This window comes from Chiloscyllium punctatum, chromosome 46, assembly GCF_047496795.1.
Source record: "Chiloscyllium punctatum isolate Juve2018m chromosome 46, sChiPun1.3, whole genome shotgun sequence".
NCBI classification, from domain to species: domain Eukaryota; kingdom Metazoa; phylum Chordata; class Chondrichthyes; order Orectolobiformes; family Hemiscylliidae; genus Chiloscyllium; species Chiloscyllium punctatum.
This window is the reverse complement of record NC_092784.1, coordinates 57,298,645-57,315,172: the sequence shown is the minus strand read 5'-3', so window position 1 is coordinate 57,315,172 and position 16,528 is coordinate 57,298,645. Positions and strand designations below refer to the sequence as shown.

General features: G+C 46.6%; 1 protein-coding gene across 2 annotated transcripts in view; it reads right to left on the bottom strand.

Annotated features, from left to right (window-relative positions):
* LOC140468141 (uncharacterized) overlaps window positions 1-16,528 on the bottom strand; it is a 318,469-nt gene that overhangs the window by 150,437 nt on the left and 151,504 nt on the right. For both annotated transcript variants that reach the window (XM_072564343.1, XM_072564344.1), the window contains 5 exons: window positions 14,060-14,143; window positions 11,856-11,912; window positions 9,594-9,647; window positions 8,264-8,317; window positions 190-243 (listed from right to left, as the gene is read on the bottom strand). In XM_072564343.1, the coding sequence (XP_072420444.1) occupies window positions 190-243; window positions 8,264-8,317; window positions 9,594-9,647; window positions 11,856-11,912; window positions 14,060-14,143 (303 nt within the window). The remainder of the gene's footprint in view (window positions 1-189; window positions 244-8,263; window positions 8,318-9,593; window positions 9,648-11,855; window positions 11,913-14,059; window positions 14,144-16,528) is intronic.

Here is a 16,528-nt window from a genome sequence, read left to right as displayed (position 1 = left end):
GGAGAAAACATCCAGGAGAGATGTTGGTGCACCCTAAACATCTTCAAACTGGTCCCTCGCTGCTCACTCATGAGAATCTCATCTCCATGTACCGTGTCGATCGGCGCCAGGGAGAGATTCCACTCATGCCTGGAACTAATCTTTACCCCAGCATGACACTCACCAGGCTTCTCTGAACAAAATACTAACCTTCACTCCTGGCTCTCCTGGTAAACCACGGATTCCATTCACCCCTGGACGTCCCTGTTCATGGGAACAACAGAGAAACAAGAGACTGCCTTTACACACTGTTTTTGTTTTTACCAGGACTGATAGTGACCAAGGTTTGTGCCCACTCAGGAAAGAACATTTGTATTTTAAGACTTCATTTTGCATTGACTCATAGATGGTTACAGCACAGAGGAGGCCAATCAGCTCATCATCCCCAGATTGGTTGACAAAGATCTGACGAGATTAATCCCATTTCCCAGGCTACAGCCAGGCAAGCGAATATCTAACTACTGCTGAAACATCACGAAAGCTTCTGACTCCAGCATCCTTTCCAACAGTCACTTCAAGACTCCCATCACCCTTTGACAGAAAATAATCCTCCAAAACTCTTACCTTAGTCTTCTACCTTAAATCTATAGCCCCTGCTACTAATGGGGGAGAAAAAGTACCTTCAAAACATAAAACATAGAACAATACAGCACAGAACAGGCCCTTTGGCCCTTGATGTTGCGCCAACCTGTGGACTTTTCTCAGCTCGTCCCCCTACACTATCCCAAAATCATCCATGAGCTTATCTAAGGCTTTCTATCCTTTCTATCCAGCCTATCTGTACCCCACATAATCTTAAACACCTCTCCCAGCCTCTTCTCAGGCTTCACTGCTCCCAGCGTATCCAATCGTCCCTCATAGCTCAGATTCTCCAGTCCAGCCAGCAACCTGGTGAATTTCCTCAGCACCCTCCCTCATGCAATAGCATCCTTCCTATAATGAGGTGTCCCTGACCTGCAAAGTGTGCTCCAGCCAGATCAAACCACCATTTTATAGCCTTCCAAATAAACACAAACCACTTCAGGCTTGAAGAGGAGTCTTTAGACTTGAAGTATTAACTGTTGCTCTCTCCCCAGACCTGCTGAGTTTCTCCAGCACTTCTGTTTTCATTCTGGCATATCCTTTTTGGTCTTGTATGCCTCAGCCAATAGGCATGCACCCCATATGCTTTTTGACTGACATTGTTGCCCCAAAAAATGTACCAGTCTTTTCGTGTGCACAAATGACAGATTGTTTTCCTGATATTCATTCCTGGGATGTGGGCATGGTTGGCTGGGCTTACAGGACATGGATGAAGCCCCTTCGGGATTATTGCATCTAGTTCTGGGCGCCATGTTAGCAGGACAGTTATTATTAAACAGGAGGGGGTTCAGAAAAGATGAACCAGGGTGTTGCTGGGAAGGGAGGGTTGGAATAAGGAGGCTGAAACTTTGTTCACTGGAACGTGAGTGGTTGAGGGGTGACCTTCCAGAGGTTTATAAAATCATGAGGGGGATAGATGAGGTGAATGACAGTTGACTTTTCCCAAACATAAGGGATTTCAAGACTCGGGGTCATATTTTTAAGGTGAGAAAAGGAAGATTCAAAAAAGACATAAGGGACTATTTTGTGTGGTTCGTGTGTGGAATGATCTTCCTGAGGAAGTAGTGGGTGCAGGTACGGTTACAATGTTTAAAAGACATTTGGATAAGTTCATAAATAGGAAAAGTTATGAGGGGCGTGGGCCAAGTGCATGCAGGTGGGAGTGGTTTACCTTGGGAACATGGTCAACATGGACTGGTTGGATTGAAGGGTCTGTTTCCATGCTGTATGACCCTCTGACTCTGTGAGAAGGTGGTAGTGAGCTACCCTCTTGAACTGCTCCATGTGCTGTGGGTTGACCCATCATGACATTAGAGAGAGAATTTTGACCCAGTACACTGAAGGAACAGCAATATATTTCCAATTCGGGATGGTTAACGGCTCAGAGAGGAACTTGCAGGGGTGGTGTTCCCATGTATCTGCTGCCCTTGTCCTTCTAAGTGGAAGTGGTCGTGAGTTTGGAAGGTGCTGTCAGGGGAGATTCGGTGAGTTACTGCAGTTTCCCTGGCACTGGCGAGGCAGGAATGATAAACATGCAGTTTTAACTTTTGCCAAATGCCATGGTGAAATGCCTGGGACAGAGGACACAGATTTTAAGATGATGTACAAACAAAGCAAGGGTGATCTGAGGGAAAACCTTTTTCACAGAGCGAGCCAAGAGGGGCTTTGGAAATGTGGTAGAGGGCACCAGGTAATTATTTGGATAGACACGGTGTGTAGCCGCTGGGGTCAAGACAAGGAGGTTGGCATTCGGGATTAGAACAGCTACAATGGGCCAAATGGCCTCTTTCTGTGCTATAACAATTTTGTGATTCTGTCATATGGAGGGAAGGAGGGAATCTGTAATAGAGACTCCAAATCTGAAGTGTCTGCTCCAATTTCTTTCCATATGCTGAGTATAAATCATGGATTGCTCAACATATTAAATGTGAAACAGGATATTTTCCATCCTTAAAGGTAAGGCCTGTTCCTTGTCTGAACTTGTCACTGTCGCCACCACCAGCTTCCCCACTCCCCTCCCCCACCACCACCACCATTCTGAATTGGTAACATAGATACAAATGGGTTAAGATATCAATTTTAAAAGAATTTTATCACTCATAAAGATATGTAGTGAGTGAGATGCTTTCCCTGGCTGGGCAGAAGAAGCAAAACTGCACAAGATGAATGTTTAAAGTGCAGTTGGGTGCTGGGAGGAATGACGTAAAGACTGGAGGTGATAGGCTTAGATGGGCTGAATTGCCTATTTTCAATCTTGATTTTTCTTTCGTTACGGTACAGGAAAATAGAAACAAGTTATTGGATTGTTGGATGGACCTCTTTAATGTTAATGTTGGTCTCTGTCTGCACCTTCTGTGTGGCCGTAACACCGTATCCTGCACGCTGTTCTGTTACCCTGATGCACCTGTATAGTGCGATCTGCCTGGAAAGCACTCAGAAAACACTGTTCCCTGTATCTCGGTACACGTGACAGGAATAAATCAAATCAAATAAGCCATTGTTTTGTTCTGAATGCAATCATTAAACTTGGTCAAGTAACTCCTTCAGTGTATGTCTTAATCAACAGCAGGACAGCTAGTTTATTATAATTTACTGAGCTTTCCTCAGAATAAAGAGTTGGTTTTATGGACCTTAAATTAAAATTGTGAGGGAGGCACTGTGAGTGGGTCATCATTGCTGACTGCACCAGCAACATGGACTGTCCTTAACTCGGACTTCATTAAGGGCTCTGATTCATGGACTACATAAAAGACTGACCATCATTTAGAGGCAATTTCAATATTCAGGATACTATTAAATATGGGCAGGAGAGAGACAGTCAGAGAGACAGAGAAAGAGAGAGACAGAGACAGAGAAACACAGAGACAGAGAGAAGACAGAGAGAGATAGAGAGACAGAGAGAGAGATGGGAAGACGGATGGACAGAGAACGAGAGACAGAGACAGAGAAACACAGACAAAGAGAGACAGAGAGACAGAGAGAGAGAGACAAACAGACAGAGGCAGAGAGGGAGATGGGGAGACAGAGAAAGACAGATAGACAGAGAACGAGAGAGACAGAGACAGAGAAACACAGACAAAGAGACAGAGAAAGAGAGAGACAGAGAGACAGAAAAAGAGAGAGTGAAAGACAGAGGAAGATGGGGAGACAGAGAAAGACAGACAGAGGAAGAGACAGACTGATGGAAAAAGACAGAGAGAGAGAGAGAGACAGAGAGAGAGGGAGATGGGGGGACAGAGAAAGACGGATAGACAGAGAATGAGAGAGACAGGGACAGAGAAACACATACAGAGAAAGACAGAGCAACAGAAAAAGACAGAGAGAGAGAGAGACAGAGACAGAGAGGAAGATAGGGACACAGAGAAGGACAGATGGACAGAGAACCAGAGAGACAGAAACAGAGACAGAGAGACAAAGGAAGAGAGACAGAAAAAGACAGAGAGAGAGAGAAAAATAGAGAGGCAGAGACAGGGGAGCATGAAAAGCAAATATACCATGGGCCGGGGGAGAGAAGAGACACACACACATAGAATAGGAGGGGGGGGGGGTGGAAGAGTTGGAAGTGAAGACAGTGTGGAGGGGGCAAAGGTGAAAGGAGAGGAAAGGAAAAGGCCTAGGGGGGACTGGGGAGAGTAGGGAGGAGGTGATGGGTGTGAAAAGGAGTGGGAGGGAGGGGTAGTAGAGGGGAAAGGGGGAAGAGAGAGGAGAAAGGAGAGGTGGGGGGGCAGGGAAGGGAGAGGGGAAGGAGAGAGCAGTGGGAGGAGAGGAGGAATGGGGGCTGGAGGGACAAGGAAGAGTAAGAAAGATAGAGTCAGAGGTAGGTCTGAGGGGGAGCAGGAGGAGTGTCAAAGTGTTGGAGAGGGAGGGAGTGAAAGGAAAGAAAGGTCGAGTATAAGAGAGGGTAGAGAGGAAGGGAAAGAGAGAGAGCTGGCGTGAGGCAGATGGGGAGACTCGCTGAGTGCAGTAAACAGGTGCAATGTAAAACATGCAGGCAGCTGTGACTCCAGGCTCCTTGCTGAATTCCTGATTTCCACGCGTACCACCGTGGGACAGTTCCAGGCGATGTCCAAGCAGCTTTGTACAAGTTCCTTAACGTGTGATCCAAAAACTGCAAGGAGACATCTCAGCCAAGCTGCGGGATTATAGAACAGGAATTTGGGCTGCTGCCAGGTCATTGCAAACACTCGGCCAAGAACGTCACATGAGATACCATTCAGTGAGCTGCTCCTGAAGCCAACATCAGTCAGACAAGGCCATTGAGTTAACAGAGTCACAACACCCACAGCTTAGGAACCACTTGTTTGCGAGAGTGAGATGGCAGTGTGAATTGTTGATGGTAATGTTTTGCCAGCATCGGGTTTATGTGCATCTTGAATTGTCGATGGTGGGGCAGAGGAAGAGACAGCCTCTCGAGATAAGGGCTGTTGCTAGTGTTCGAGATCGCTTCACTGACAAATAACAATCTGGTGTGTTCGCGAAAGGCAACTAGGAGAGTGTGTGTGTGTGTAAGAGAGAAACCGAACAACACCAACTTGTGTACAACACAGGAGTAGTATGGGGTGGTACAGTGGCTCAGTGTTTGGCACTGCTACCTCACAGCATCAGAGGCCCAGGTTCAATTCCAGCCGCAGGCGACTATCTGTGTGGAGTTTGCACATTTTCCCTGTGTCTGCGTGGGTTTGCTCCGGTTTCCTCCCACAGCCCAAAGATGCTTAGGGTGGATTGGCCATGCTAAATTACCAATAGCACTAAGGGATGGTTAGGCAGGATGCATTGGTTAGGGGATATCTACAGTAATAGGGTAGAGAAATGGGTCTAGGTGGGATACTCTTATGGAGGATCGGTGTGGATTTATTGGGCCAAATGGCCTGTTTCAACATTGTAGGGATTCTCTGAGTGTAGGACCAAGATCATTCAGCCCATAATGGGGCTTGCCTTATCATTCTGTAAAATTCTCGGCAGTCTGGTTACGGTCTTGGCCTCACTGCACCCTCGACCTTTCGACTCTCTCCACAGAACGACAGAAATGCAAGAGTTACAGAAAGAGGCCATTTGGCCTAACGTGCCTGCAGTCTATCAAACATCTACCCAACTCAGCCTGGGATTGAGGCTTGGAAATATATCGCCGTTCCTTCACAGTCGCTGGGTCAAATTCCTGGAATTCCCTCCCTAAGGGCATTGTGGGTCAGCTGGGCCGCAGTGGTTCAAGAAGGCAGCACACCCCCACCTTCTCCAGGGGCAACTAGGGACGAGCAATAAATGCTGGGCCCAGCCAGTGACACCCACAAAATGAATACATTTTTAAAAATGAACAGCTCTGCCTCTACGACCACCTGAGCAAGAAAACTCAGCACTCGATTGAATCTTTGAGAGAATAACTTTGTCCTTAGTTCTGTCTAAACAAGGAAGTCCCCTTTTCCTTAGATTGAGCACCCTACTTGTAGTTTCGCTCTCCAATCCCAGCCAGATCTTAAATGTTTCCATCAGATCACCTCTCATTCCTCTGAACCCCGATATCTCTGGTCTTGACCTTTCCTCATAAGATAATCCTTTCATCCCGGAAATAAAAATCTCTTGAAACTGCTTCCAGATTTTTTTTTTCAGATAAGGGTGTAGCAGAGACACGACTTCACCAATATCTTGACTCTTGACATCTTGACTCGGACATTCCATTCCAGTTCCAATGAGCTATGGCATTGCGTTTGCTTTCTGAATGACTTTGCTGCATCTGCACACTAACTTCAGGTGATTTGTAATGAATTGGGCTTGGCGATTCCAAACGCAAATTTCATTCATAAAATGATGTTGGTGACAAATTAGGGTAAGATTCCTTTGAATTTCGAAGGATAAGGGGTGATTGTTTGACATTTTCAAGATGCTAAGGGGAGCAGAGAGAAGCACAGCAAATTGTTTACTGCTTGAGGAGTACGGTTGCCAACTCTCCAGAAATTGGTCTGGCATCTCCAGAAATTAAAGATTAATCTCAACAGACTTTGAGAAGATTTATAGCTCAGGTTGGGGTTTTGGATGTAGGTTTGCTCGCTGAGCTGGAAGGTTCACTTCCAGACGTTTCGCTACCCTACTAGATAACATCTTCAGTGGGCCTCAGGCGAAGCAATGCTGAAAATTCCTGCTTTCTATTTATATGTTTGGGTTTCTTTGGGTTGGTGATGTCATTTCCTGTGGTGAAGTCACTTCCTGTTCCTTTTCTCAGGGGGTGGTAGATGGGGTCTAACTCGATGTGTTTGTTGATAGAGTTCCGGTTGGAATGCCATGCTTCTAGGAATTCTTGTGCATGTCTTTGTTTGGCTTGTCCTAGGATGGGTGTGTTGTCCCAGTCAAAGTGATGTCCTTCCTCATCCGTGTGTGAGGATACTAGTAAGAGTGGGTCATGTCATTTTGTGGCTAATTGATGTTCATGTATCCTGGTGGTTAGTTTTCTGCCTGTTGTTCAATGTAGTGTTTGTTACAGTATATACTAAAGACCCTATACAGACAGCGAGCAAAACTAATATCAATTTCAAAATACCATGCAAGGACTGTACTAAATAGCCACAAAATGACATGAGCTTCTCTTACTAGTATCCTCACATATGGATGAGGAAGGACACCACTTTGACTGGGACAACACATCCATCCTCGGACAAGACAAACAAAGACACGCACGAGAATTCCTAGAAGCATGGCATTCCAACCTGAACTCTATCAACAAACACATCGAGTTAGACTCCATCTACCACCCCCCCCCCCCGAGAAAAGTAGGGTAATGAAACATCTGGAAAAGAACCTTCGGGCTCAGCAAGCAAACCTACGTCCATAATCTCAACGAACCTGTGGTGTGCAACCCTGGAGGGAAAATTCACGGTGTCTTTCGAAAGGATTGTTTTCCCCGTCACCTTCTGTCAGCATCACAGAGATTGAAAATGGGGCGAGTAGAAAGTCATTCGGCTCAGAGTCAAGCATCATCCAATTGCGGGATGGGGTCTTTGGCTTTCCGATTGTGATGGGAGTGCAGGGTGTCACCTGGGTGGAAGCATTGATTGCAAAACGGTGGGGCTAGAGTGGCTAGTCCTGGGATACAGCCTCCAGACACACACTTCATTGGGGTTGGCAACCCTTACTGGGGAGTCTAGGATGGTGGCTCAGATTCTGAAAATTAAGGTCAGACTTCACAGGAGTGAAACTTGAAAACATTTCTACAGCAGGAGAATTTGGAACTCTTTTTCATAAATGGCACATCCATTGGATTTTCACAAACATGACAGTGCTCCCTGATTATTGTGAGACTGTATGATGTATTAGCCATTCAGCCCACTGGATCTTGCAACACCAATGAAATCGTCACTGATATCATAATCTTCAGCTCCACTTTCCTGCCTTTCCCCTGACTGATTCAAAGTCTGTCCATCTCAGCCTTGAATATACTGAACAAGCCACCATCTGGAGTGACAAACTCCACATGCTCAAGCATCACTCTGTGGGATGAAGATATTTCTCCCACTTGATTAGATCTTGCATTTCTTGAGGGCAATTCTTAGCTTGGAGCAGATAGTAAGCAGCTGACTATGGGATTACAATGCGTTATGCATCCCACTGAATCCTTGGAAATGAGTGCCATTAATTTGACCAAGAATGTTCCTACCCTTCGTCCGGATCTTCCTGTTGGCCCCAGAGGTCCTGGAATGCCTGGAGGCCCCTAGGACAGAAAGAGAGGTCTGCATTTATATACAAACACAAAGGTAGTCCCCCAAAGGACGTAACAGTCTATACTGAAGTGCAGTCGCTGTGCTAATATACGAAATGCAAAGAAATTTGTGCATAGCGTGATCCCACAATATGAATTTTGTTTTGTTCCTTGATGATGTCTAACCCAGGAAGTAATTTCTGTCTTTGCTTCCACCTTGAGGGGGAGCAGTAAGGAGGCAGTCAAAGCACATTGCAGAAAAACCATACTGAAATACTAAGGGAAAAAACTCAATCAGATCGGCCACTTCCAACATCTTGACAATAACCAGGGCATTTGTTTGGATGATATGAACTGAGGAATAAATGAGCATTCTCCTGAATCATGGGAAGGGTGATAGCCTAGTGGCATTATTGCTGGACTGTTAATCCAGAGACCCTGGTAATGTTCAAGGGGAGCCAGGTTAAAATCCCACCATGGCAGATATCAGAATTTAAATTCAATAAAAATCTGGAACTAAGAGTCTAATGATGACTACAAATCCGTTATCAATTGTTGGGAAGTTTGCGAATGACCTTACAGGAAGGAAACTGTCATCCTCACCTGGTCTGGCCTACATATGACTCCAGACCCACAGCAATGTGGTTGACTCTTAATTGCCCTCTGGGGTAATTAGGGATGGGCAATAAATGCTGTTCTGTAAATTAATTTTTAAAATCCTCTTGTTGGATTGAGTGCCTTGAGAGAGCAGATAAGATGGGATCTCATCCAAATGGTCATACCCTCTGACAATGCAGCACTCCCTCAATGGGTATGACAGTACTCAAGAGCTTTAACACCACTTGTTAAAGTTTTACTCTTCCTGTCTGCTATTCAAGGCAGTTCTTCGATTTGTTCTTCAGCATCAAAGATGGGCGGTTAGGTGGATTGGCCATGCTAAATTGCCTCGTGGAATCCAGGAGTGTGTAGGCTATATAGGTTAGCTGTGAAAAATGCAGGGTTACAGTGTTGGGTAGAGGGCTGGTTCTTTGTGGGATGCTCTTCAGATGTAGACTTAATGGGCTGAATGCCTTCTTTCCTCACTGTAGGGATTCAATCTTTCTCAAGATCTCCCCACACCTCAGTGGGGGATCTAGTCACTGTGGGAGTAAGGTACCTCTCACTGATCCACAACGTCACTCCACTATGTCCTCCGACACAGCCCCGGGTTGGACCTGCCCCAGTCAGTGGCTCTCACGCACCATGATCAATCACTAGAACTGTTGGAGGACAAGCTCTGGGCATTTACCTGTGGCCCCATCTCACCAGCGTCTCCTTTCTGACCTTCATTACCAGGGAGACCCTGTTGGGGGACGAAGAGAGAAGTGAAACATTAAAAAGTTTGTCAGCCAATCCTGTTCTTCCCTGAGTACCCTGAAGGTATGCCCCCTCTTCACTGCAACAAGGCACTCATGATTAGTAGAAATGCACTCATAATCTTCAATAGAAAAAGATTTTAGTGAAAAAAAAAGGGATGATAAAAAGCCGTGTTATAGACTCATACAGAACAGAAGCACACCCTTTGGTCCAACCACTCCATACCGACCATAATCCCAAACTAAACTAGTCCCACCTGCCTGCTCCTGGCCCATATCCCTCCAAACCTTTCCTATTCATGTACTTATCCAAATGTCCTTTAAATGCTGAAATTGTACTCACATCCACCACTTCCTCTGGACATTCATGCCACACACTGTCTGTGTAAAAAATTGCTCCTCATGGCTTTTTAAAATCTTTCTCCTTTCACCTTAAAAATATATCCATTCGTCTTGAAATCCCTCACCCTAGGGAAAAGACCTTTGTCATTCACCTTATCTATGCCCATCATGATTTTATAAACCTCTGTAAAGTCACCCCCCCTACCAATCTCCTACTTTCCAGGGAAAAAAACTCCCAGCCTACCCAGCCTCTCCTTATAACTCAAACTCTCCATCCTGGCATCATCCTGGTAAATATCTTCTGAACCCTCTCCAGCTTAATAATATCCTGCCTTTCATTGATGACCTCTGACCTACAAAAAGAAGGAAGTAGTTCCAGTCTTCATTTCCATCTCAGGCATAGGAAGGGTCCGTAAGGAATGGTAAAGTTGCTATAGCCTTTCCAGACCAAGGGACTGCTCCCTCATGAGACAGAGGGAGGTGGCTGGTAGTGGGTCAACCTGAGGGTCATCATGCCTCGGGCGCGGGGAGAAGTTGAGAAGGAGAGTCCTTCCTGGTAACGTCAGCTGGTGTGGGATTTGAACCCACACAGTTACCGTCACTCTGTAAACCAGCCATCGAGCCAACTGAGTCTCGACCCTCTGGAGGGGAGCGGGCAAGCAGTAACGGTTGGGTCGAAGGGTATGGGAGAAAAAAAGACCGAAACATGAAAAAACTCCCAACTTCAGACTTGAGCCAAGACAGCTGCTATTGACCTTGGAGTCGCTTGTGTGTTGTCCCTCTTTGCTGCTGACTAACACTCCCTAAACCTTTCCATTTCTAGTCAAGACACCATCCCTCCATGTTAAACGTGACAAGGCTAGTTCCATTGAGGTCCCCACATGAGGGCAGGGGACGCATTGGCATGTGTCCTCCTGCACCCCAAGGACTAACCAGAACCTTCGCTCACCCTTCTCCTCCCGACGTTTTGGGAAACGTGGAACATAGAATTATGGAAGGTGATGGCCTAGTGGTATTACCACTAGACTGTTAATCCAGGTTATGTTCTGGGGACCCGGGTTCAAATCCCGCTGTGGTAGATGGTGGAGTTTGAATTCAATTTTTAAAAATGCCAAATTAAAAGTTTAATGATGACGGTGAATCGATTGTCAGAAAAACCCATCTGGTTCACTAATTTCCTTGAGGGAGGAAAACTGTCATCCTTACCCAGTCTGGCCTATACGTGACTCCAGACCCACAGCAACGTGGTCGACTCTTAACTGCCTTCTGGGGAAATTAGGGGCGGGTAATAAATGCTGGCCCACCCACTGATGCCTGCATTGCATGAATGCATAAGTTTCAAAAAAAGATTCATCCCATGTTAGTCACCACATTATTATTCCAACGGTGGCTTGGAGACTCCAATCTGTGGATGGATTTGGGGTTTCAGTGGGAGTAATGGGGCCACACTGACCCTTAGCCAGTCACTTCAGTGACCATCAGCAACTGGCTGGACACATGGTCAAAGAAGGGAGGAAGCCAATCAATGACGCCTCTCCCACCAGCCATCCAAATGTCTGGTACTCAAGTCCTATACGACCTCTACAACCCTGTGGGGCTCTGCTTGACCTCAAACACAGCAGATCGCACCCCACCCACCACACCCAGGCGAGAAAGTGATGGGGGGGGCTGGGCGAGGTTGGGTCAGTAGAAAAAGTATCAAGAAAACCCAAACACATTGAGTCGAACCAACCAATCGGTCAACAGCATCTCCCAACCCAAAAGCCCAGTTGAAACAATGTCATGAGAGAGGACCCTCCCCCCACTGTGTTAGCTCTGGAACTGCCTTTGCCCTGATCGGATCTCACACTCACCATCGGGCCAGATCTGCCTGTCAGTCCTATCGAACCGGGTGGGCCCTTCATCGCAAGCTAGGAAGCAAAACACAAGGGACAGTGTTAATTCCAAGCAGGCTGCTCCATGAAACCCAAGGGGGAGGGGATGGCCCGTGGGCAAGGTTGCCAGGGTTATGGGAAAGTCCGATAGGTTAGCTCTAGATAGCCCCATTTGTGAAGGAGCCAGGCATCAGGAGCAGAAGGTGGGCGCTAACCAACCCGCAGTAATCTCATTAGCCGACGAGAACCACATTCCCACCACGCTCCGAAACAATTCGTTTGAAATTAATCGTGTAGACGCATTGAAGGGGAAGTTGGGTAAACACGAGGGGCACAGCTAATGAGTTATAGTGCTGCAGGCTGGGAGCATGAACACCAGTATAGACCAGATGGGCCAAATGGCTCATTTCTGTGAAAGGTTTCTCCATGACGTTTAAGGTGTGAGAAATATGCTTGATACCTGTTTCGAACATTACAGCCCTTTGGTCCTCAGTATTGCGCCGATCTGTGAAACCAATCTGAAGTCCATCTATCCTACACTATTCCATTTTCATCCATATGTTTATCCAATGACCATTTAAATGCTCTTAAATTTGGCGAGTCTACTACTGTTACAGGCAGTGCATTCCACACCAATACCACTCTCTGAGTAAAGAAACTACCTCTGACATCTGTCCCATATCCATCACCCCTCAATTTAAAGCTATGTCCCTTCATGCCAGCCATCACCATTCAAGGAAAATGGCTCTCCCTGTCCACCCAATCTAACCCTCTGATCATCTTATATGTCTCAATTAAGTCACCTCTCAACATTCTCCTCTCTAGCGAAAACAGCCTCAAGTCCCTCAACCATTCCTCGTAAGACCTTCCCTCCATACCAGACAACATCTAAGCAAATCTCTGGATCCTTTCCAATGCTTCTACAGTCTTCCTACAATGCCGTGACCAGAACCTGACGCAACCACATCACAGCGGTGACCAGGACTGCTGCAAGTGCAGCCACACCAGAGTGCTGTACAGCTGCAGCATGACCTCATGGCTCCAAAACTCAATCCCTCTATTAATAAAAGCTAACACACCGTATAACGTCTTTACAGCCCTATCAACCTGGTGACAACTTTCAGGAATCTAAGTACGTGGACACCGAGATCTCTCTGCTCATCTACACTACCAAGAATCTTACCATTAGCCCATACTCTGCATTCCTGTTACTCCTTCCAAAGTGAATCACCTCACACTTTTCTGCATTAAACTCCATTTGCCACCTCTTAGCCCAGCTCTGCAGATTATCTATGCCCCTCTGTAACCTACTCTGTAACCTTCGGCATTATCCACAACTCTACCGACCTTCGTGTCATCCTCAAATTTACTAACCCATCTTTCTACACCTTCATCCAGGTCACATATAAAAATGACAAACAGCAGTGGACCCAAAACAGATCCTTGCAGTACAACATGAGTAACTGAACTCCACGATGAACATTTCCCATCAACCACTACCCTCTGCCTTCTTTCAGCTAGCCAACTTCTGATCCAAATCGCGAAGTCACCCTCAATCCCATGCCTCCGTAATTTGTGCAGTAGACTATCGTGGGGAACCTTATCAAATGACTTACTGAAATCCATATACCCTCATCCACGTGTTTGGTCACCTTCTTGAAGAACTCAATAAGGTTGGTGAGGCACAATCTACCCTTCACAAACCGTGTTGACTATCCCTCATCAACTGATTCCTTTCGAGATGATTATAAAACCTATCTCACAACTTTTTCCAACACTTTACCCACAACCAAAGTAACCAAAGTTTCGTACTCCGGTTAAATTTCTTGACCTCAGCTTGAGGATGTTATTATGGAATTGAGTGAATTCCCTGGATCTGAGTATTGTTCATTTGAATATTATGAGCAGGAGGCCATTCAGCCCCTTGAAACTGTCCCAAAGGTCAACTGGACCTGAAATGATTGTGTCTGGGCTCTGTATATCCACGTCAAGATTAGATTAGATTCGATTACTTACAGTGTGGAAACAGACTCTTTGGCCCAACAAGTCCACACCGACACTACGAAGAGCAACCCAATATCAAATCAATATTCTTTCAAATATTTTCTGCTGGAACTCCTTCAGAGCTAAAGCTGGAGGGCTTGGTGAAGCTTGAGCTCAGAGGCTGACAGGTAATCGCTTACCCTTGCTTGTTGAAGGATGGACTGTGCCTGATATTCCTGGGGTGAAACAACTGGTCCCTTCACACCATCGCCTCCAAACTGGAACTGCAAATTAGATAAACAAAGCTGAAATCAATAGCCCATGTGATTGATCCAATTCTGTAGTCTCAGCCAAACCCATTTGACTGGCTGAAAGCTGGAGGGTCAACCACTTCTGCTGGCCAGTTCCTGTTCACATGCACTCGCTTTTTACCAGGCTATGTCATTGGATGTTCTCCCCCACCTTTCAGTGTAGCATTCTCACCAATATATTGCACTCTCCACATAACCTGCCACTGTATACCCATATAACCTGATATTCTGGCATCCTTTATGTTCCGCATATATCACCCTCGTCTGACATTTGTTACTTCTTGTGTACCTCGTTATTCAAACACCCACCAACACTGCTGAAGCTCTCTCCCCAGTACCTGTTACTCAGTGCAGCTCTCTCCCCGGTATGTTATTCTGTGTAGCTCTCTCCCCAGTACCTGTTGCCCTGTGTAACTCTCTCCACGGTATCTGTTACCCTGTTTAACGCTCTCCCCAGTACATTATCCTGTGTAACTCTCTCCCCAGTATCTGGCACCCTGTGTAACTCTCACCCCATTACTTGTTACCCTGTGTAGCTCTCTCCCCGGTCCCTGTCACCCTGTGTAACTCTCTCCCAGTATCTGTTACCCTGTGTAACTCTCACCCCATTACCTGTTATCCTGTGTAGCTCTGTAGCCAGTACCTGTTACCCTGTGTAACTCTCTCCCCAGTACCTGTTACCCTGTGTAACACTCTCCCCAGTACCTGTTACCCTGTGTAACTCTCTCCCTAGTACCTGTTACCCTGTGTAACACTCTCCCCAGTACCTGTTACCCTGTGTAACTCTCTCCCTAGTACCTGTTACCCTGTGTAGCTCTCTCCCCAGTAACTGTTACCCAGTGTATCTCTGTTGCCAGCACCTGTTACCCTGCGTAACTCTCTCCCTACTATCTGTTACCCTGCGTAACTCTCTCCCCAGTACCTGTTACACTGTGTAACTCTCTCCCCAGTACCTGTTACCCTGCATAACTCTCTCCCCAGTACCTGTTACCCTGCGTAACTCTCTCCCCAGTACCTGTTATCCTGTGTAACTCTCTCCCCAGTAACTGTTATCCTGTGTAACTCTCTCCCCATTATCTGTAGCCCTGTGTAACTCTGTAGCCAGTACCTGTTGCCCTGTATAACTCTCTCCTCAGTACCTGTTACCCTGTGTAGCTCTCTCCCTAGTACCTGTTACCCGGTTTAACTCTCTCCCAAGTACCTGTTACTCTGTGTAACTCTCTCCCCAGTACCTGTTACCCTGTGTATCTCTGTAGCCAGAACCTACTGCACTGTGTAACTCTCTCCCCAGTACCTGTTACCCTGCGAAACTCTCTCCACAGTACCTGTTATCCTGTGTAACTCTCTCCCCAGTATCTGTTACCCTGTGTAACTCTCTTCCCAGTACCTGTTACCCTGTGTAACTCTATCCCCAGTACCTGTTACCCTGTGTAACTCTATCCCCAGTATCTGTTACCCTGTGTAACTCTCTCCCCAGTATCTGTTACCCTGTATAACTCTCTCCTCAGTACCTTTTGCCCTGTGTAACTCTCTCCCCAGTATCTGTTGCCCTGTGTAACTCTCTCCCCAGTAACTGTTACCCTGTGTAACTCTGTATACAGTACCTATTACCCTTTGTATCTCTGTAGCCAGTACCTTTACCCTGTGTAGCTCTCTCCCCAGTACCTGTTACCCTGTGTAACTCTCACCCCAGTCCCTGTTACACTGTGTAACTCTGTAGCCAGTCCCTGTTACCGTTTGTATCTCTGTAGTCAGTACTTGTTACCCTGTGTAACTCTCTCCCCAGTGCGTGTTGCCCTGTGTAACTCTCTCCCCAGTAACTGTTATCCTGTGTAACTCTCTCCCCAGTACCTGTTACCCTGTGTAACTCTCTCCCCATTACCTGTTGCTCTGTGTAACTCTGTAGCCAGTACCTGTTACCCTGTGCAACTCTCTCCCCAGTACATTACCCTGTGTAACTCTCACCCCAGTACCTGTTGCCCTGTGTATCTCTCTCCCCAGTACCTGTTACCCTGTTTAACTCTCTCCCCAGTACCAGTTGCGCTGTGTAACTCTCTCCCCAGTGCGTGTTGCCCTGTGTAACTCTCTACTCAGTACCTGTTGCCCTGTGTAACTCTCTCCCCAATACCTGTTGCTCTGTGTAACTCTCTCCCCAGTACGTGCTACCCTGCGTAACTCTGTAGCCAGTACCTGTTGCCCTGTATAACTCTCTCCCCAGTACCTGTTACCGTGTAGCTCTCTGCCCAGTACCTGTTACCCTGTGTAGCTCTGCAGCCTGTACCTGTTACCCTGTGTAACTCTCTCTCCAGTGCATGTTGCCCTGTGTAACTCTTTCCTCAGTACCTGTTACCCTGTGTA